Source organism: Tachysurus vachellii, chromosome 26 (genome assembly GCF_030014155.1).
Source record: "Tachysurus vachellii isolate PV-2020 chromosome 26, HZAU_Pvac_v1, whole genome shotgun sequence".
NCBI classification, from domain to species: domain Eukaryota; kingdom Metazoa; phylum Chordata; class Actinopteri; order Siluriformes; family Bagridae; genus Tachysurus; species Tachysurus vachellii.
The window spans coordinates 8,762,294-8,785,344 of NC_083485.1; the positions used below are offsets into that span (position 1 = coordinate 8,762,294).

Consider the following 23,051-nt stretch of genomic DNA (forward strand, 5'->3'; position numbering starts at 1 on the left):
CTCTGAGATCTTATTTATTCTGGTCACATAAACTATACTTGAGGGTTTTATTAGTATTTAGTGGTTATCCAGGACTTCCTGTTTCACTGTGGTAGAAATGTTAACTGACAAAAACGATCATTTTATTAACGTGAGGAAAATGACAGAATATACAAAAGAAATGAGACAAATTGTGTTGATAAAAGCTACATACAGTGAAAATACGCATATTCATTGTGAGGGTAAAAATGAAAGACAACCAATGCTTTAAAGTACTTGGAGGAAAATGCTTAAAAGAGAGGATTTGTTCTTGTTTGCCTTTGAAATATGAGTTTGTATTTATTTGTAGATTTGGAGACTTTTTCCTCATGCAAAGTGATGAGTTTTTGCCTCTCTAAAGATCCTCCTCATTTTGTGTAAAAATTCTCCAAATCTACAATAAAATACAAGCTCGATATTTTGAAAGCCTGCAAGTACCAATCTTTCAGCTAACCACAAATGTAAGCACGTGAGCATCGCCGGACTCTTTTGGATTACTTTCATTACAGTTACGTTTCAGTTGATTTTTAAAATAGATATATATTTATATAAAACTACAGAAATCAGGATATAGATTTGTCTCTTAATAACGGCGGCAAGGAAACCTTACTGAGATGACGTAAGGGAAGAAACCTTGAGAGGAATTTAAATCGTTATCCTTGTACAACTGTATGTATTGAAATCAACAACGATGCTGATGTATACACTGTAGAGATACGTGTATGATGAAAAGATTCTCAGTTTAAGCATTGGGATCATTGTTGAGTTTTTTAATATAGATTAATATTCAGGTGAAATGATCCGCAGTATGAGAAAGGATCATAGATTTTAACGTCGTTCGGATGAAGAACATCCACAATCCCCTTTAGCAACAATCCACAACAAGCTTGTGTCAGTCCTCAGGCTTTACGTGCAGGGCAATCCTCAACCGCAGCTGTTTTTGGTGTAAAGACAAAGATGGTTATGCAGAAAAGACTCAAATCACCATTGTTCGGAATTGTGGAACATCTGTAGATGATGTGAGACTGTAGAAGCTGCGGCGAAACTTGTTCGGACATGTGGCGTGAGGTACCGGTGGATTTTAAATCAAATACGATGCTGAAATCCAACTGAATTATGGCTGGATTTTCCAGTGGGACAGTGATTCCAAATTCCACACAAAATGGTTCAATATAATGAAGTCAAGCTGTGTTTGTTGCCACACTGACAGTCCAGGAGTCTTCCATTGCAAAATTAAGCATGTGAATTTAAGTGACCCTCACTGACCCCTCACGCACAATGAAATCATCTACCTTCACTCAGAACTCCTGTTGCAGGATCGAGCACTTATATTAGCAGTTATATTCCTCTAAAACGGATCCAATACTTGTGTAAGAGATAACTTAAAGGTAAAGTGGGATTTGATCTGGTGCCGTATGACCCCCAGCACCTGTGTTTGGACTAATGGTAGCTCAAGAGTTTAAGGCTCTGGGTTGTTGATTGGAAGATCAGTGGTTCAAGCCCCAGCACTGCCAAGCTGCCACTGTTGGGGCCCTTGAGCAAGGCCCTTAACCCTCACTGCTCCAGGGGCGCAGTATCATGTCTGACCCTGTGCTCTGAACCTAACCTTCACAGATGGGATATGTGAAGAAAGAATTTCACTGTGCTGCAATGGATATGTGACAAAAATCGAGGCTTCCGTTCTGTTTTCAGTTTCCTCTCTGCAGCACCATAAGGTTCATGAGCTGTAACAGCAAATGCCCTAGTGATCATACGTAGTGACAACGATCTGGCTTCATGTTCACACACACACACCAGGATGTAGATCATATCATAGTAAAGAAGTAGGAGTAGATTAAAAGGGACCGTCTCAATCATTTATATATAAAGACTGTTTTAAATGCTTTGGGGTCAGTTTGTCTTCACTAAATCCAAGGTGCTGTTTCATGGTTTTAAAATAAACATGTTTTTTTTTTTATTGAGATGTAAACATCTCATTTTAAATGTGTCTGGACCCAACAAAGTTTCTAAGACTGTTAAGCAACTTGCTGATATGTAAGACATATTTAGGCATCATGACAAACATCTGAATAAATTTTTGTAAGCAGGAGTTTTCGGACACACTCAGACTACAGATTTCCAAACTGGAGGAAATTTTAAATGGGACTCCAGTGATTTACAAATATAGGGTTTTTGTAACATGATTGTATTTCTGATAGAATTCGAGGCTTTAAAAACAATACAGTTTACTCAAGCTTCCATTGTGGTTCTTGTGATTTAGTGAACCGTGTGTGGAAGAGAGATATAAAGACAAAAGAGATCATCTACACACCAAAAAACACACTCGCACAGAACTTCGGCAAACGTGTGATTTACTTGTAAACGCAGTTTCACGTTTCAAAAATAAATTCCTCTCATTTGAAGGTTAGTCATATGCAGCAGGTCATTTACTTCCAAAACCAGACATTGTTCAAAAGGTTACACGACAATCAATTCCAAATCTCATTCTATATCAAATCTGATACATAAATATATTTGTAAAGTTGATATGAAAATAAGAAGCGACAGAGAGAGAGATTTTATGAATTATAAGAAGTATATGAATTTACATTAGGAAACAAAATGCAAACAAAGCATAAGGAGGTCATTCCTTCGATTGTTTAGGACCACACGTGGACAACCATGAACAGAAAGATGTGTTTAGTGTTTAAAGAAGCTCCAATAAATGTTGGATAGACGTGTTAGTGTAGTTCAAGTACAGTAGGATGCCTTCAGTTTATTGCTTATGAGTTCACTTATAAATCCACTGACAGCAGAGCAGATCAAGCATGAACATTACATACAGCCAAAAAGAATAAATGCTTATTAGCGTAAAGGGGATATTAAATTATATTAACTTTCTTAATTGAAGAAAAAAAATCTAATAAAATCCTCTTTCCATTTCATTTCCTCTTTACCTCCAGCAGAACATCACAGTATATTTGTCTTGCGAGCGAAAAAGAAAAAAACAACAGAAGACACAGCTACAATGACTGAGTATCACCTGTCCTGTGCTGTGCTGTGTATGAACCTCACATGAATTAAACAAAAAGGCACAGGATCTTGTCTCATACCTTTATCCCGGTCATATGTCATCTATTCGAAATATAACTGCATTAAACTAAGCATCTTAATACTGACTCCTGCACCAGCTTAAACTATGGAAGGTCATACTAGCATAGACGTGTTAACTTAGACCGAAGCAGAAAATGACCTAGATATACAATTCAAGCAGTTCTTTTTTCCCCCCACCAACCCTGCACCAAGAGATCAACACAGACAAAGCACTATAAACTGATCTACTGAAAGACATCTAGTGTAGCCGGTCGTATTTGTTAGTTATTGTTGAGTAAAGTGCCTGACGTTCTTTGGTCTCCAACTGCAAAGATTACAACAAAAGCCACGTTGGAAGACAAACCACCAAAAAAAAAAAGAAAAAAAAAAAAAGGATTTTTCCATTTCAACTTATGTTCACAGTTTCAGCTTTCATATGTTTAGTAAACCTCTACAGAGATCAGGTAACATCATCTTTACCAAATCCTGAGAGAAACAAAGCCTCGTAGGAGACTAAGCTTAAGACTTGCTACTAATGGTGTAAAATAAATCAACAGGATTAATAATTAATAAAGGCTGTGTGTGTGTGTGTGTGTGTGGTGATGTTTAAAGTTGCAATGAGGAACTAAACACATTTGAGGCTTTAAATCATTATTTCCCACACTATGTGTATATACATTTGGAATATAATGACTCCAATTAGAAATTGTAATTAAAGAAATGTCAGTCCCTTAAAACTGTGTTTCATTTATTTTAATAAACGCTACAGTTTTTGGTTAATATTCCAAAGTAAATCTCTAATCTGAGTAAATCTCTCAAAATTGTACACAACCCAATGGACAATTAGCCGATGAACCGAGTCATGTTTCGTGTCTGATGTGAACATCTATGAGCTGCGCTGTAACGTAGCTAACCAGTGATGTGTTACAGCTCCAGTGCACAACTAAAGAAGTAAAGCCTGATCAAACAAACAGGTCTCAACCGATCCGTTCCATTTAGAGTAAGAGTTTGGAAAATTGCGTGGATTTTTGTGTAACTCTTTGTATATACTCTTGAGAAATTAAGCCAGAGAAATGAAAACGTATAGATGACGGAAGCCTGAACTCTACACAGACAGAGTTGATGAGAAGGGACCAGGGAATCGACGGACGCAAAGATATTTCTCATCTAACAGGCAGAAAATGCAGGATTAAAACAAACCTTATGTCACGTTTGAGTCGTCTGTATTAGGAATATATGATGTGTACCTTTGTATGTTTAAAAAAAAAGCATGCGATTTAAGGTAGATAAGCAATATTGAAATTACAGTAATAAAATCTTTTTTGAAATGCAGAATGCTCTTGGAAGCTTTCTTGCTACTACTAAAACAAATTTGTATATTTAAAAAAAAAAACAAAAAAAAACATTGAATGTATGAGGAGCTGGTCACTACCCTGTTTAAATGTCTTTCTGTTGTGTAATGGCTGGTTTCTGCACAAACACTGTCCTGAGGTTAAATACTCTGCCCTGTGGAAGGTGAAACCCGGGTTTAGCTTATAATGTGTTTCTTGACTGCTGAGAAGTATTTTAAATAGGATTTGTTAAAATAATGGGACCCATTTCGAGAAAATAGCATACAATCACGTACCGAGGCTTTCCTCTTTATAACACTTACTGGCAAGTGTGAGAGCAGAAACACTGCTGCCTCCTTCTAGACTAGAGGAAATGTTTCCTCCAGACTTCCAATTCCACATAAAAGGGAGTCATATAGTGAAACACAGAAATATAGTCAGTCAACAAAAAAAAAAAAACAATCCTGGAACAGTTAAGGCCAAGCAACAGGAAATGCATATTATGCCTAAAGATGTCATGTTTAAAAGGTTATTGGAACTGGTACAAAATGATAAATGTTAAAGTAGAGGTTATTCCTAGTTTATACATCATTCATACAGTAGAATCTGAAAACATCTATGAGAAGTGGGAAAAAAAAGTAGTAACTTCAATCCAAATAGTGAACAGTCTTCTCAGTCTGCAGAATGGAAGGAGTACGGCACACAATACAGCCTGAGATCTTTTCACTCGTGTCTCCCTCCCTGCCATACATCTTAAAGTAATACCGTGAGGCAGAGCACCAGTATGACCAGTATGACCAGTATTACCAAGCGCATCCTCCTGCAGCAGAGAGGACCAGTTCACTTTAAGTGTGTACTCCAATTAATTGCAGCACCCTGAGATTGTAACAGCCGTGTGTGTGTGTGTGTGTGTGTGTGTGTGTGTGTGTGTGTGCAGAGAAATACTAGTAGACCCTTCACAGAATAACTAACAGCAGAAGTAGTTGTAGTTGATGCTAATCTGTACTGGAGTATCTGAGCGCTTGCTTCTCGCTGTGCCAATATCAGTTCTCCTTATTCTATTCAGCCTTGGTATGGAGTGATGAAGTCTGGTCCTGGTGATTGGTGCTGTGTCGGCGCTTGTAAAGACGGTAGCCTTTTCGGCAGAGCAAGATGAACCAGTAGAGTTGGGGCCCAAGGATGCACATGTTACCCAAGTTGGCATAGAGCGGGAGGTGCAGGGGCACGGCATAGAACGGGAGGCTGTAGTGCGCGCCGTAAACCCAGTACATGTAGGGGAAGAGCGCGATGCGGCACACGAAGAAGCTCAGCAGCACCATGCAGCCGTTCATTTTGTGCAGCCAGCAGTCTTGCAGACCCACCTACAGAGGAGAAGGAGGGTGGGGGACGTAGGGGTAGATAGTGGTGAAATATTCAAACAGCGAGACTTGGAATAAAAAGTTATTAAAAGTAAGAATAAGGGGTAATTATTTGGCACATTTTCTATAATTATCTCAGACATTCTGAAAATAAATAAATAAATAAAAACCTCAGTATAATAAAACACTAGAAATAGTTCTTAAAGGGATTTTGTGAAACAAAGCTAGCGGTCCATTTTTTTTCTTATAGGCTGGTAAGAAACACAATAAAATTGTCTTCAGTAAGCGGACAGTCTTTAATTTCTGAAAGGTTTCATTATCAAGCTGTTTAAATACATTTGTCGTTAATCTACTCCCTAAAGAGGCAAACCACTGTAACTGTAACTACTGCTCTTAGTGTAAACTATTACAAAAGAGGCATATCATGTAGCTCCTATGGCAAAAAGCTGAAGATACAGCAAACAAATGTAAATAAGTTGGAGCATATGGTAGAGAGCAAAAAATACTGTTTTAAATTCCATTAAAAAACAAACAAACAAACAAACAAACCACAGCATGTGAAGTACAGGGACATAACCAAAGACATGGCTTAAAGGAAAAAAAAATCAAGTCAGTCTGACAACCAATATGAGTGAAACTAGGAAAAGAATTGAAATAGAGTGAAATGAAACTGACGGCAGCAGACCGTGGAACACGGAGAAAGAGAAAGAGCATAATTCTTTGTCTTATTTCTGCTTTGGCTTACAAGTTTTCACCCAGGTTTCAGAAAAAGACCTGACAGACAGCAGCTTTTCTAGGCCGAGCTGCAGAAACAGCATTCTAAAGCTGCTGAGCAGAAAACACTCGGAGAGTGAATGTGCATCATAGCAACCTCGGTGTGAACAATACCGATAATGACTGACAAGTTCCCAGAGATCGGCAAATCTGTAAGCCTGTCATCAAAAACTTGCATTTAGCAGGAGTGTGTGTGTGCGTGAGAGTGTGCGAGCGTGATAGCATGTGTGTGAGTGTGTGTGTGTGTGTGCGTGAGTGTGCGTGTGAGTGTATGCGAGCGTGAGAGCATGTGTGTGAGAGAGTGTGTGTGAGTGTGTTTGTGTGTGTGTGAGCATGAGTGTGTGTGCGAGAGAAAGCATGTGTACAGTATGAGAGAGTGTGCAAGTCCAAGTCTGTGTGTGTGTGTGTATGAGAGTGTGTGTGTGTGAGAGAGTGTGTGCGTGCGAGAGATAGAGAGAGCGGGTGTGTGAGAGAGAGAGAGAGCATGTGTATGAGAGAATACGCACGTCTGTGTGCGAGTGTGTGTGTGTGTGTGTATGAGAGTGTGCGTGTGTGAGTGTGCGCGCGTGCGAGAGATAGAGAGAGCGGGTGTGTGAGAGAGAGAGAGCATGTGTATGAGAGAGTACGCACGTCTGTGTGCGAGTGTGTGTGCGTGTGTGTATGAGAGTGTGCGTGTGTGAGTGTGCGCGCGTGCGAGAGATAGAGAGAGCGGGTGTGTGAGAGAGAGAGCATGTGTATGAGAGAGTACGCACGTCTGTGTGCGAGTGTGTGTATGAGAGTGTGCGTGTGTGAGAGAGTGTGCGCGTGCGAGAGATAGAGAGAGCGGGTGTGTGAGAGAGAGAGAGCATGTGTATGAGAGAGTACGCACGTCTGTGTGCGAGTGTGTGAGTGCGTGTGTGTATGAGAGTGTGCGTGTGTGTGAGAGTGTGCGCGTGCGAGAGATAGAGAGAGCGGGTGTGTGTGTGAGAGAGAGCATGTGTATGAGAGAGTATGCACATTTGTGTGTGTGTGTGTGTGTGTGTGTGTGTGTGTGTGTGTGTGTGTGTGTGTGTGTGTGTGCGTGTTACCTGAATCAGGATTTTGCCCAGTGAAACAAAAGGTGTGCTGATTTCTGTAAGGAAGAGGCAGCCAATGAAGAAATCACCTTGGTCCTTCCTGAAGAACTGAGACAGAGGAAATAAGAGTCAGTGACACACACACAGTAAATATCCTGCCAGTTGTCTGCATGGGGTTTTGGGGCGCTGCTAGTATTGCAAATGAAACCTAAAATGAGCTGAAAAGCCTTCGTCTACCATTACAAATACACAAAGTGTACATTTCAGTTACTACAGACTTCCTGTCAGCTCAGAGCGGTCTGATTCTCCACTGATCTCTCATCACCAAGCTGTTTCAGTCTGCAGACCCGACACTCGCAGGATGTTTGTTCTTCGCAACACTCTGTGTAAACTCTAGAGACGGTGTGTGTGAAAGTTCCAGGACAATTTGGCACCAATAACCACAGCGGTTCATAACGCACAAATAAATTCATCTCTGTTCTAGTGTCTCAGTCTGTTTCTTCCCTTCTCTCGCTCAGCGAAATGCCTCATCAGTACAGATGAAAGAGAGATGATGGATAAATGAGGAGGCGAAACGGTTACTGAAACATGGAGGCCTCCTCAGTGCAGCACTATATACCAGAATCCCAGCAGTGTGCACGTGTGAGTGAGGAAACCAGGTGTCTGAATATGTTAAGAGAGGTTCTGTATTCTTCTATAAGCAAGTGTATATATATATATATATATATATAACAATATTACATCTTAGTGGGAAGCATTTAATTATGACACCTTCTCAGTCATGCGGTCATCTAATTCGACAATAAAGTGGTGGCATTAAATCGATTCAACTCAGCAGGGTTGATGGTATCATATGGGCTGGTCTGCGATTTTCCTAAACTGATCAACAAAAGAATAAAAAAATAAAATGATATTTTTTGCTTTTGTTGATCAGTTTAGGAAAATCGCAGACCAGCCCATCTGATACCCTCAACCCTGCTGAGTTGAAACGATTTAATGCCACCACTTTGTCAAATTAATTGTGTGTTAATTATAGTTTTATATATGATAATTTCGAAATGTAAACGTACGTGTCTGTATATTTGTGTTTAATGTGTGTGTGTGTGTGTGTGTGTGTATCTGTGAGATATAGGCAGCAGCTGTGTGTGAATAATACAAGGCAGGTGTAACTTGATCTCATATGACTACTGACATCACAGCATCCAGACACAAAAGGCCAGGTTTCCTCCACACTGCAACATTACACTGCTATATGCGTGTGTGTGTGTGTGTGTGTGTCCTTGTCCATCAGTACTAGCAGTGCAACAGCAGTCATTGTGATAACACCCTCCTCCACCAGGTCCTTCTGTGACAAAAGAACTGCATTACATTTCTTCTCTTTTCATTCTCTCTATTACACTGAACTGTTCCACTTGTGTGGACTTCGTCTCTCTTTTCTGCGTCTCATCTTTCACATTTCACCAATCCCTCTATCAGTGTCCTTTACTGTCTACTCATCCTTTAACCCTTCAGCTGCACACTCTCTCTCTCATCTCTCCCTATCATCATCTCTCTCTATCGTCTCTCGCCCCTCTCTCTACCGCCTCTCTCTCATCTCTCCGTATCATCTCTCTCATCGTCTCTTTCTCTCTCTATCGTCTCTTGCTCTCTCTCTCTATCGTCTCTTGCTCTCTCTCTCTATCGTCTCTTGCTCTCTCTCTCTATCGTCTCTTGCTCTCTCTCTCTATCGTCTCTTGCTCCCTCTCTCTATCGTCTCTTGCTCCCTCTTTCTCTCTCTCCCTCCCTCTATCGTCTCTTGCTCCCTCCCTCCCTCTATCGTCTCTTGCTCTCTCTCTCTCTCGTCTCTTGCTCTCTCTCTCTATCGTCTCTTGCTCTCTCTCTCTATCGTCTCTTGCTCTCTCTCTCTATCGTCTCTTGCTCTCTCTCTCTATCGTCTCTTGCTCTCTCTCTCTATCGTCTCTTGCTCTCTCTCTCTTTCTCCCTATCGTCTTTTGCTCTCTCTCTCTTTCTATCGTCTCTCCCCCCTCTCTCTTTCTATCGTCTCTCCCCCTTTCTCTTTCTATCGTCTCTCCCCCCTCTCTCTTTCTATCGTCTCCCCCCCATCGTCTCTTGCTCTCTCTCCCTCTCTATCGTCTCTTGCTCTCTCACCAGTGTAATAGGCAGGAGAATGGTGAGGAGTGCAATGTGATGAAGGACCAGCAGGGACTCTTTCGTCACAAACAAGCTGATCGTCCTCAGTGAGTGTCTTCGGTAATCCTCATGACCACTGACCCGGAAACGGTAGTAATGGCTCAGATACATGGCAAAGACGTCATATGCCATGTAGGGTACTCCATAACCAAGGACAAATGAGGTGGCCAGCCAGTGCCTGAAAAACAAGTACATTTAATGCTTGTGATGTCATTTTATTTCATTACTCCTAACAGTATTTTTATTAGCAGAAATAGAAAAATTAGTCATCTTTTCTATAACTGTAGTTGTTTTGGCACACGCTGCAGGAGCACATTCACTCGAGCTCGACTCGTCCACACAAACGGCTGGATTAATGGACACTGACATGACAGAGCAGATCAGTTCATGGGGCAGAGACAGTGTGGTATTAGATGACTCACCTGTTTGTTATCACGTTTTCTCGGCATGACGACACCACAATGATTCCAGCCACGGTGGCCATGATGGCGTGAACAGAGGAGACCAGCCTGCGAGAGACAGACGAACAGACAGCAGTGTGAATTCTAAACCAGCAGAAACACACCTACTCCTTTGGCCTCTTTTAGCAAATCCTTATTCAATCAATCGTTCATCTTTAGCAAGCGCTTGTTCCTGCTCAGGACAATGATGGATCAGTAGCCATAAATATGTGTTTTTTTAGCCATTTAATAACACAAAGTAATACACACAACTACGTGGGTTACTATATAGAGTTTCCGTTTGACTTATGTTGCTGTATATTCTGACACACAGCACAGCATGAGGGACCGTAGACGTTCAATAATTCAATATCAGTCGCACCTACTAACAGCTATCGGTCTGTTATCTGTAAGAGGGTAAAAATGTTTGTGTCCGGGATCAGTGGACTCAGTAGGTTGCTGACGCAGCAATTATCAGGGTGGTTTCATCCAGTCTGCCAAAAAAAAACCCTTCCAAATGGTTCACATAGTGCATTTATAACTGTCCATGTACTCTTTTTTTTCTAAATCCCACCACTTACTATGCTATAAACACAATCTGGCTACTATGAAAAACAATCTACAAAAAAAAAAAAAAAAGAAAAAAAAAAAAAGAAACCAGAACAAAAGATCTTTTAACACACACAGAGTTAAAGACGATGCATTTATAAATGTACAATTTCAATTTTAGTTTTTCAGTAAAGCTGCTTTACGATCAGGTCAATTATTGATAGAAATGGTGCATTAAAAATAATAATAATAATTATTTTACAAATTTGCCCAGTATCACTTTTTTCACACTAAAATAACACAAAAGAATGAATAAACAGTTGTGGTTTGAGCACAGCATGGAATTTCTCCTGGTAGGTCTGATAAGATTGAAGTGTTCCAACATGTGTAATTATGAAGTCACAAAGGAAAGTCAGCTGAGCTGCAAAGACATTTCACTACCTCAGACTCCAAAGACACAAACTCGCACTGTGTGTGTGCGCGCGTACACGTGTGGTCATGGGTACTGCACACATTAAAAAAGCTGATTGTGCATATTAATTATGTAAACCGGTTGCTCTCCTTCTCAAATTGTGTGTGTGTGGCTCTGGACCAGCAGCAGATCTCAAACACAAACACAGTAATTATTTATCATCACCTTTTTAGTATGCCTGAAATGCACAGCAGGAAAGAGAAGCCTGTGAGCGCCTGTATTCAAATCAACAAGGATTAAAAAAAAAAAAAAAAGACAAAATGAGAATCAATTCATTAATAAATAAAGATTTTTTTTAATATATGGCATGGACTCAATTTGTATTGCGGTAAGAGAAAAATAAACGTCGAGCTCTTTTGCGGTCAGGCTAAAAGCTAAATGGTTCCTTTATCCGTATGGGGTGATACACGTTCGTCATGACGACACTGGTCACATGACCTGAGGCTGCAAGCATACACTGGAGTTGGCCCCAGTATAAGAAGCCCCTTTCTGAAAGCCACACACACAGAGCTGTCCCCCCCCAATAGCCCTTAGCTCACGATGCCTCGCAATCTGAACACTGTCACAAGGCCCAGATTTCCACAATCTACCCTTTGTGTCTTTGCCTTACTTAGAGGGCTTGACAAGGAGGGGTGAATCAGGCAGGAGGAGAAGGTGCTCTGTAAGGTTTTTTTTTGTTGTTGTTGTTGTGACTGTCTTTTCTTTCGTTCTCCTTTTAAGTGCGGCCCAGTCTCGTTGCGTGTGAGGGTGTAATGCTGACACCGGAGCTTCTTTAACGCATCCATTTCCTTTCTTTTTTTACTGTCTGGTTCTATCGCTTCCTGAATCTAAAAACATTTCATTCACACTTCTTTTGAAAGTCCCTGAAAACTGATGTTTCAGAGCCTTTGTGCATTTTTCTCAGGCACCAAATCCAAGGAGATAGCGAGAAAACAGCTGGTTTGAAAACATCTGCAGTCACTTGTTAGAATTGTAATTCTAAACTTCTATAATATAACTCCAGCATACAGTAAGTGCAGTTAATGTTCTGTCCCTGGGGACGGGTCCTACTCTAGAGTAGCAGCTTGTGAGGAATAAAACTCTATTCCAAGCATCACTTGGTTGTGAAAAAAACGTTTGCAGTTTCGAAGAGAGGGGAGGAATTCGATACTGTCACGCCGGCCATGCTTTGACAATCAAATGCTTTTGCAATTGTAAAACGCTCTCATTGTTAATCTCTACCCTATTCATATTTAGCTAGATGTCCGAGCTATTCTCGAGTTTTGAACGCTATTATCTGTTGTAGAAACCGATCACTTCAACACAGTCATTTAGAAGACATGCTCCAAAAGGATAAACATCAGCATACAGAAATCAAATCACGGCTAAATCAATCGTGATTCCATTGTAGCACTTATTCGTTGTTCTTCAGGAGCTAAGCATAACATTGTTGGTGTTTGTGTTGCTTGCTTCGATTTACACAATCATTTCTGTTCTCCTGATCCGACTGAACACCCAGTTTTCTCTCTTCACAGCGGTGACTACAGTTGACGGTCAGCTTGGTGTGTCAGAGCCCCATGTCTTCCTGTCTGCTTATTGGAACGGACGTCTGATTTATACATGTGAGGCAACATGAGCCACGGTGTTCACATTCTTGCTTGCATACCATGTGCACATTTGAGGGACTGAGAGTGACATCCACGGTTCAGAAGGTTTCATGACGACCTCATTAGCGATACTAGCCCTTCCCTTGCTCGAGGGCCCAGCAGTAGCAGTTGCGTGAGATTCAAACTCTCAACCTTCTGATCGGTAGTCCAACACCTTAGACAGTACGTTACCACATCACCCATATGCATGGGGATGTTAAACCAGAGATTGTATATGGACTTTTGTTAAATACATGCACAAATTCTTAGCTGCTCTTCAAACATTTCAGCCATGGGGATCATTGCCATGAGCTGTCTCTCAAATTGAAGAATTCTCCCTTTCACTAGTTCCATAGGACTGGGATGCAAAACAGACTTCCATTAGATCGGAGTGAGTTTTAAATTCTAACCAGAAAATTCGTCAGCGTTCACCCTCAAATAATGTCTGGAATCTTAAATATCTGTGTGATTCGAGTCGGCACAAGAAAGAATATCGCCATCTCTAATATCACTATACAAAATACCGGTGAAATGAATTTACTTCCCATACCGAGTGTCTCGATATTTCCATTTAATATTCATTACGAGCTCTAGCTCTTCTTACACACAAGGTGCACAAGGCAGAGGTAGTAGGTTACAGAGCACCGACGGTGACCGCGAGAAGCTAATCAGAAAAACATGTCTCAAACTGTCATGTTTCATTTGGCCTGCAATATACTAATGCGCAACATTTTCACACTATCCAGAATTCATAGCAGATCCATAGCATTGAAATCTGAAGAGCAGTTACCATAAACTACCTCAACTAGTTCAGTTCAAAGCGAGCATAAACTTAGCTTTATCCAGCTAGCAGGATTTGGTGTAAGCTCTTAAAATACCACACGTTCATTCAGCTATAGGAACACCTCGTTGTGAATGTCCAGAGTGCTCTTATCCTCACCATCAATTCTGTAATAATCCTCTTCCTGCATTCTGGGGAAAGCACATCCTTCCTCTGAGCCTCACTAATGGCCAGATATATTCAGAGGAAATACAGTGTATATATAGATACAGTGCAGAGCTAATATAAATGATGCAATCAGTAAAAGATCTCCTAAATAGCTTGAAACGGAAGCCTGTAGCCACAACAACACTTTGCAGCTAATATTGAAGATTTCCACTGTAAACCATTTAACATACTACATAAAATCAACATATTTTATCTAGAAAATAGAGTTTGATTTTAATGTCTAACTTTTCCCAGAAACATCTAAAAAGCTTTAAAAAACATTATTTATATATAAATAAATAAAAATATTATATCCAAGACATTTGAGACCAAAATACTGCTTAAAAGCTTAATAAATACAACCACTCGAATGATCTGACTCAAATCAGTTGACTCAGTTTCTATTGTATTCTCACCAGTTTCTTTACCAATAACTACAGCTGCCAGAATATATTATAAAACCAAAGATTTTGGTAATCCCAATCAAGCTGCCTAGTAGCTAGTTTATTAAGACATTATGTTATTATATAGACATATCAGTGTCCTCCACAGCAGGCATCTCTCCTGTTGACTCCATCGTTCTTTCTCAATGCATCAAGGCAGGACCAAAGAGTCCACCTAGTTAACCAAAACACTGTAGGTAATTTACAACAGGAGATAAAGTACTTGCTTTATTTCTAGTAATACCACATCAAGCTCTAACTGATTTGCAAAGTTGCATAGGCCCTTTAAGGTCATATGGCTAGGTGGGAAAAATTATATCGGTTCTGGTGAATGGATAGAGGCAAATATACTGCAAATATACCACACCTTCTTAAAACATGGAGAGAGGGGTTCCTGAGGCTCTGACAGTGGTTCCAGATAGAGGAGCCAGGACCTGAGATACCATTAAAAATTTGAGATAATCCCACCCTAGTCTTTTGTGGAGACCATCTCTCATCATCAGACAGAACAGCTTGCCATGTGCCAGCTTGGTGGTTTTGGTGCCTAAGGCTAATGGGCTGGACTGGTTCTGTGTGGACTTTAGAAAAGTCAACATATACCCCTTTTCCACCAAAAAGAACCGAGTGCTGGTTCAGAGCTAGCACTGGTGCTGGTACAAAGTTGGTTCCACTGACGAACCTACTAAGAACCGGCTTTTAGAAGGCCTTAGCCTTTCCATCGGCTAGAGGGCCATCACAGAGCCGAGTCTGACGTCACTGTATATGTGTCACGTTTCCCAGCAACTTTAGCGAAGCAGCAGCAAACACAACATCAACAGTGGCGGATGTTGCTTTACTGTTAATTCTCATGGCTTTTTTGAACCTACATTGGCATCCAAATGCGGCGAATCCAATGTGTACGTGCAGCTCCTTGTAATTTGTATAAACGGAGGTTGTAATCGAGAAAGTACATAACATTATTTTATCATTAACACAGAAAAAAGTTATCATGTGTGCTGATAATTGATCATATTGCGGTAAAGTAAGTGTATTAAACATTGGTATACTTAAATTACATTATCAAAAGGTGCTAACAGTAGCCCCGCCCCCAGGCGCTAACAGTAGCCCCGCCCCCAGCCCCTTACACAAGCGATTCTTAAGTCTACACCTGCAACGTTTTGGGGCTACATAAGAACCACTTTTCCTGGTTCAGAGTCGGTGCTTTGGCTGTCGAAAAAGAAAGAACTGGTTCTAAATTAGGCTCTGGCACCAAACCAGCACTCAAACTGCCTCGGTGGAAAAGGGGCAATGGTGTCTAAATTTGATGCATTTCCAAAGACGCGCATCGATGAACTGTAAGTGTGTGTATATGTATATACACATACACAAATAATTCACACTATTGTGCATGTTTAAAGTCAGCAATGTTGCAGAGAAGCTTGACACTTTTTTACTCTGACTAAAGCCAGGAATTAACACTCTACCTCAGGTCAAAAGATCATCCTTTTCATTCTTAGCACATTTCATAAGAATTGCATGCTGGTCTATTGTTGGTGTAATCCACTCAAAGCAGTATTCCACTAAATTATTCATTTCTGTTAAATTACATGCTGAGTCATTTTGACTTCACAGTCTGCCAGATGCTCTTAGTTCCACCACGTAGTACAAAGCTACAATTCTCAATGAGAAGTTAAAAGAACGAAATAAATCAAAAATGGTTTCTACACCACACTAGGATTTCAAAATCCTGTAGCTCCTGGGAGCTGACAGTGCATTTTTTCAGTATTTGGAGCGTATTGGTCAATCCCACTGAAGGGATTATCTGATCCTTGTCATCATGTAATATTAGGCAATGAGCTAATCAGTCAGGAGCTTAGATCTCAGCCTGCGTTCTCTTCTAAGTATGTTAATTATATCAAGTTGCCAGTATATTACACTGTTACACTACATTCTTGTATAAATTAACCCTACAATACAAGTGCCATTTGGTAAGGGAACAGCTACTGAATCTTGTCCAATTGTTACTACACTTGACAGCTCCGCTATGGTGAGCCACTGGTTGATTGAACATGAACCGGGAACAGGGGATTTTAACACTAATAATACTGGTGACCATTATATCATCAGATTATTAGTCTCCACTGGCAATAACAGCTTAAAAACTGATACATGCTGTATACTGCTTGTCTTGAGCACTGAGCTAGTTATTTGTCCTTCCCTGACAACCAAAAAATGTTAATCATTCTCTTGGCTTTATAATCACTGTGATCGCTACCATATCAATATCAATGCTATGTTCGATGTGTTTCAATACCCAAATCAGCAGTGACCTTATAGCAGTCCCCATTAATTTGGAAAATAACCAACCTCCAGAAGATACAAGACAGGCTGAACACTGAGATTAGCATAGAATGTATTTCTTTTTGTTTTCTCAATCACAGCCCAAATATTATATATTACATGGGAGCACAGTGTGGTTATATAGTTACTGGTTGTAGCCCATTTGTTGCTATGCACTGTTTATCAACCTCCCACCAGAACCACAATGACAAGACCATGTTAACAAATACAGTAGATAACTATGTTGTAGACCACACAACACAGTTCTAACCTACTGAGCCAAACTATAGGAACGTCATTTATATCACTGTATAACAACTGCATGGAAACATTTGTACACCCTTTATTAAAGTTTGTTTTTACTTTATTTCATTCTGCAGTTTCAGTCTAGTGTTCTTAGCATTTAGCTGAACTAATCACCTGAAACCTCATTTCCAGCATTGGCTAAAACGTGTACAGAAAGACAATATAGGTGCCACATTAGCAGTGCAGAGTGAAATAGCAAGGGATCACTTTCCAAAGCAAAGCATGATGCTGCAATGGAAAACTTGTGTTCTGGGGCTTGTATTGGAACTGCTGACTAGGAAACGCCATTAAAGCAGCCAGTACACTTTCACAAGGGCAGAGGTGATTGGTTTAACAATAGCCAGTGCGCGCTCCTGCCAAGAAAACAAAGTCAAGCCTGTTACATGCTGGAAAAACAAACTAATCCAAAAGAAATTACCAAATTTTTGTTCAGACCGATTAATTTCTTCTTCAATGAAACAGTCAAAGACTTAAGCCAAGAATATGAATGTCTGCATCAGCTTATCACCCTCTTGCAGTACATAGCCATTCCAACGTAAGCCAAATATATGAACAACACTGATAAAGGCAGTATCTTCCACCCATACCATAACTAATACACAGAGGCTTATAAATAGGCACTGCATGTACCCAAACGCTGTGTAAAAAAAAAACCAAACAAACAAAAAAAGTCCTTTATGTTTCTAATGAGACAAAACATTTGGTTCCCATTGTCTGACCTCCAAAATGAGGTACTGCTCATGAATAATACGGTCATATATATCATGATATTTCAGTTCTCCTGTCACTGGCATTTTTTTTTAAATAATGCATATGTAATTATTCATTATACCAGAGAGCTGCAGAAAGGTCAATTCCAATTGGTCAGAAGGTGATGATTTGTTTTCTAGAACAATGTGGTTCAGGTAGAGGCTCCAGCTTATGTTTCTATTAAATGTACTTGCTCTAATATGTTGTTTCTATAACATCAACATAAACCGGGATATTCTACGTAAAAATAATAATAAAAAAAATTATTAAGGATGGTTAATCCTTTTTATATTGGACACCTTTATGTTGTGGAGGAACACCATTAGTGTGTAGAGGAACACCTTTGGGTTGTCGAGGAACACCTTTAGGTTGCTGAAGAACACCTTTAGGTCGTGGAGGAACACCATTTTGGTGTTGATAAAACAGCAGGAGCAAGTAAATATCTTAAGGCATTGGGAGAACATTTCACGGTGGATAAACACCTAACGTGGAGAAGGAGGACCGTTAGCAGTGGCGGAAACCCTTAAGGTGGTGTACAGACAGCTTTTATGGGTGGCTGAATCTATGGTCTTTATGTAATCCCATACCACTTAAGGTTCTCCATGTAGCAGTGGATAAAGGTTAGGCTTTAGTTGTTGTGGGATCCCCAGATCTGCTGTAGGAATACTGTAAGTTGTAATGCATCACCTTTGGTACTAGGCCAACATTATAGCTTTTATGAGTGGCTGAAACTATGGTGTTGATGAAAGACCTTAAGTGGTATAGGATCATATGTAGCAGTGGATAAAGGCTGGGCTTTAGTTGCGGTGGTATCCATAGATCTGCTGTAGGAATACTGTTAGTTATAGTGCATCAACATCAGTGGAAAACACTTAAGAGGCGCTTGAACGCTGCATTACTGCACAGTATTGAACGCCTGAAGTGCTGAACGAAAGCCCAGTATAACGGACGAGAAATATAATCTGTTAAAAGAGATTATCGGCCAGAATGAGACAGACACCAACGCAAAAAAGGCTTAATCTGATTAAAAGTGTCACTGTGTCCTAGGAAGGCTATACGGCAGCAGATAAGCGGCCTAACGTTTTAGCTGCTAGTGTTGTTTATTCTAAACTTAGCCAAGCCATTGAACGCTACATCTCAGTACAGCATGTCAGAGAAACGGTTAAACTTTCCGTTATTACAGAGAAGAAAAAACCTATTGTGAAGGTAAAATAATACAACTTCCTTACCTCTCGCTGACCAACACCACGTCGGCATCGCTCCAGCGTCTGAAAATGACCGGCAGCGTTTTCCTAAAGACTATAAACAAGCCGGGAAAGAGCACAACTCCGCTCACTAACACTCGCCACATCCTCGGGTTGTTTACTAAGAAAAGACTCGTGAGGGTTTAAGGGTGAAATTCAGCCACAGGTGGCAACGCGCGCGCTCGCGCTCTCTCTTTCTCTCTCTTTTCTCTCTCTCTCTTACACACACTAGATCTGGCTGGTGGCTGGCAAGCAGCTGGGTTTAATAGTTCCTTACATATCACAGCTTTCTGCAAGGAGCTGACGACGTCTCGGTAAACTGCGACTGGCTTAAGCACGTGGTTTAGTATCGTCTGCAACATGAAACTCGATTCAGCAAAAGAGCATCAAGACCCGGCGTTATCAGAATGAATGGGAACTCTGTTTTCGCGCTCTTACTGCTCGACAGCGCCATTTAGGGGACCAACAGGATGCTGCTACATCAGCTTAGTGATGGGAATACATACATCTCTCTTTAGTGATTCCGTTCTTTTGGCTCGAAATTGACTCATTTGATTCACCGACTCACTTGAATCATTTTAGATTAACCATGTAATCTAAGATTAGTAATCTTAGAACAATCCATTATTTAATGTTTAAACCTTGTGTTGTCCTCATATACAAATTAGGAGCGCTGAGTCTACTTGACCTTGTCTATTTTGACTGCTTATAAAAAAATGAACTATATATGATAGCCTTTTTTTTTTTTTTTTTTTTTTTTAACCTTTTAGTCTAACTTGTTTCCAATATATTAACATATATTTTGCAAATATATATATATATATATATATATATATATATATATATATATATATATATATATATATATTTGGTATAATAAACCTTATTTATATACAAAAATGCCTCATTTTTTAGTAAAAAAAAAAACAGAAATTTTGAATTATTTTCACTATAGAGGCACAAAAGTTGATGCACGATTACAGGCTGGTATATTTCAAGGGCAGGAGATTGTTTTGAAACCATTTTGACCATTTTTAATGTCAGCAAATAATAAAACCTATTTTTTTACAGGCCAAATTGACTTGAATGCTTATAAATCAAAAATTCTACAATTAGCACCATTCTGTGTATAATATCTATTTTACACTTGTAATATGTATTTTGCCCACCTGATGTCATCTGATCAACCAACAACAGGCTACACACACACACACACACTCAAAAACATGCCATAATTTCATGTGAATAAAACTTTGTTTACCTCCTTATGTTTTGTTTTATTATACTTAATTTATGAATGATAACCCTTATGAAATTTTGCCATGTTTTGAGTAAAATAAGCATAAATTATTAAATATTATTTTGGATAACCACTGACTGATAAATGTCAAACATTACTCAGCATATCTCCAGGCCAAAGCTGACTGATGCAACTAAATTCATAAAGAGAGAGGAAACAAACATGATTTGAATATGAAAACACAACGTGTGTGTGTGTGTGTGTGTGTGTGTGTGTGTGTGTGTGTGTGTGTGTGTGTGTGTGTGTGTGTGTAAAGATTGTTGGTAGAAGAAGACGAGAAGAGAAGATATTGTCCCCAGCTGGACAAATGCATATAACAAGTGTGAAATATTTACAAATGATTGTTTTTGTTTTTTTGGAGGCCCAATGAATTGCAATGCCCAATGCTTGTGTGTGTGTGTGTGTGTGTGTGTGTGTGTGTGTGTGTGTGTGTGTGTGTGTGTGTGTGTAAAGCTTGTTGGTAGATCAGATTTTGCCCCCAGCTGGACAAATGCATCTAACAAGTGTGAAATATTTACAGTATTAGTAGCTTTTGTTTTTTCTTGAGGCCTAATGAATTGCTATGCCCAGTGCTTGTGTGTGTGTGTGTGTGTGTGTGTGTGTGTGTGTGTGTGGCATCATTTCGGTAGATCATATTTTGCCCTCTGCTAGGCAAAGGTATATCAAAAGTGAGAAATATTTACAAATGTGTAGCTTTTTTTCTGGAGGCCTAATGAAATGCAATGCCCAATATGTGTGTGTTTGTGTGTGTGTGCATGTGTGTGCATGTGTGTGTATGAGTGTGTGTGTATGTGTGTGTGTGTGTGTGAAATGTTTACAAATGTGTAGCTTTTTTTTTGTCTGGAGGCCAACTGAATTGTAATGCCCAATGCTTTGAATAGTGTTTGACTGTGTGTGTGTGTGTGTGTGTGTGTGTGTGTGTGTGTGTGTAGCATCATTTCGGTAGATCATATTTTGCCCTCTGCTAGGCGAAGGCATATCAAAAATGTGAAATATTTACAAATGTTTGGCTTTTTTTTCTTTTCTGGAGGCCTAATGAAATGCAATGCCCAATTTGTGTGTGTGTTTGTGTGTGTGTGCATGTGTGTGTGTGTGGGGTGTGAGTGTGTGTTTTGGGTGCGTGTGTTAGTGGACATTTTACGTGTGCATTTTTGTGTCTGTATGTATGTTCATTGCACTGAAAAGGGCAAAAGTGTGACCTATTGCCCCACTAAATGGCCGAGTCAAAATGACCCAAGAGGATAACGAACGCGTAGTATATACTGTTCTGAACACATAGTTCAACGAAAATAGACAAAATTAATTTTGCTTGCAAAGTTCATAATTTGAAACAATCCTGGTAAATTTCAGGCAAATATGTGGAAGAAAACCCAAGTTATGACACATTAAATTCTTCCAGTGGGGTCAAAAAGACCCAGGGACAACATGAAGGTTAAATGCCTTAAACCTACAACTAGTAAAGATGATCCAAGAGCAAGTGCACAGAGAATCCAGATGTGATTTGGATTTGGGACACATCTGCAGCAGATATAGTGGAATAGATATAACTATATATATATAATATATATGTATATATATTATATATTATATATTATGATATATAATATATATAATATAAAATATTAGATAGCATGCCAAAGCTTTCATAGGAAGTTAGTGACCACTAACAAACACATATTCTGAATGCATAAATGGAATATATGCATAACCTTTCACTTAGTGTCTATCTGTACTGTATCACTTACAACACAGATACCCAGACTACACTGCAGTTCTATACCAAATAATGCTTTTATGATAAACATATTCAATTCACTTCAATTCAAATTTATTTGTATTGAGCTTTAAACAATTGACGTTGTCTCAAAGCAGCTTTACAGAACATAAACATAGAACAAAAGGTTATTATAAAGAATAATATAAAGATTAATATAATACAGAAATTCAAGATTCATGTTAGATATTTAAATATGTTTGCATTTATCCCCAATGAGCAAGTCTGAGGCGACTGTGGCGAGGAAAAACTCCATTGAACGGTAAAGGAAGAACCTTGAGAGGAACCAGACTCAAAGGGGAACCTCATCCTCATATGGGTGACACTGGAGGGTGTGATTATAAATATACAGTCTGACAATTGCGTATTGGAGGAGGTTGTTATCCTCAAAGACCACATGGAGTTGGCATCTCATCTTAGTATAGCAGAGTTCAACTGGAGCTGGTAAATCTCTAGATGCAAAAGCTTGCAAGGAGGACTGCACATCCAAAAACCCCCAAAAATGTTAGGGTACAGGTACTGGGCACCAAATAATCAACAAAAAAATAACAAAAGAAGCCCGCACACTGATAAACTGCTCCAATAATTTTAATGGTGCAACGTTTCGACCATCAGGTCTTCATCAGGCAAATCTCTAGATGCCTCAGGATCCTCACAGAGTCGGCCTCATCTCAGTGAAGGTCCAAACTGTTCATGGCAATGGAAGGCAATCGGAGCTGGTACAATTTCTGTTCATAATATTAGCAAGCACTAGATGATAATGTGAATTTGGTCAAATGTATTAGAGCACAATATTATGGGATGTATTATGTGTACGCCTTACTAAAGTGATGTTTTTTAATCTACATTTAAACTTGGAAAGTGTGTCAGATATTGATATTCAGGGAACTACCAGAAGTCCTGAGTTTTGTGATCTCAGAGAGCGTGAAGGATTGTAAGGTGTTAGAAGACTAGTTAGATACATGGGAGGTAAACCATTAAGAGCCTTGTATGTAAGTAGCAGTAATTTGTAATCAATTCTAAACTTAACAGGTAGCCAGTGT

At 39.6% G+C, this 23,051-nt stretch overlaps 1 protein-coding gene across 1 annotated transcript; it reads right to left on the bottom strand.

Annotated features, from left to right (window-relative positions):
- Nucleotides 1-2,742: 2,742 nt before the first annotated feature.
- tlcd3a (TLC domain containing 3A) lies at nt 2,743-19,397 on the bottom strand. The gene is made up of 5 exons (XM_060863591.1): nt 18,920-19,397; nt 10,221-10,307; nt 9,757-9,976; nt 7,621-7,716; nt 2,743-5,782 (listed from the first exon to the last, which is right to left on the bottom strand). Exons 1-5 carry the CDS (start codon nt 19,039-19,041, stop codon nt 5,480-5,482), a joined length of 828 nt encoding a protein of 275 aa, XP_060719574.1. The 5' UTR covers nt 19,042-19,397; the 3' UTR covers nt 2,743-5,479.
- Nucleotides 19,398-23,051: the final 3,654 nt, after the last annotated feature.

Coding starts and splice junctions, on each gene's coding strand:
- tlcd3a (XM_060863591.1), bottom strand. CDS start 19,041: ATGTGGCGAGTGTTAGTGAGCGGAGTTGTGCTCTTTCCCGGCTTGTTT. Junction 9,977..10,220: donor GAAAACGTGATAACAAACAG/GTGAGTCATCTA, acceptor CTTGTTTTTCAG/GCACTGGCTGGCCACCTCAT. Junction 7,717..9,756: donor TTCTCCTGCCTATTACACTG/GTGAGAGAGCAA, acceptor CCTCTGTCTCAG/TTCTTCAGGAAGGACCAAGG.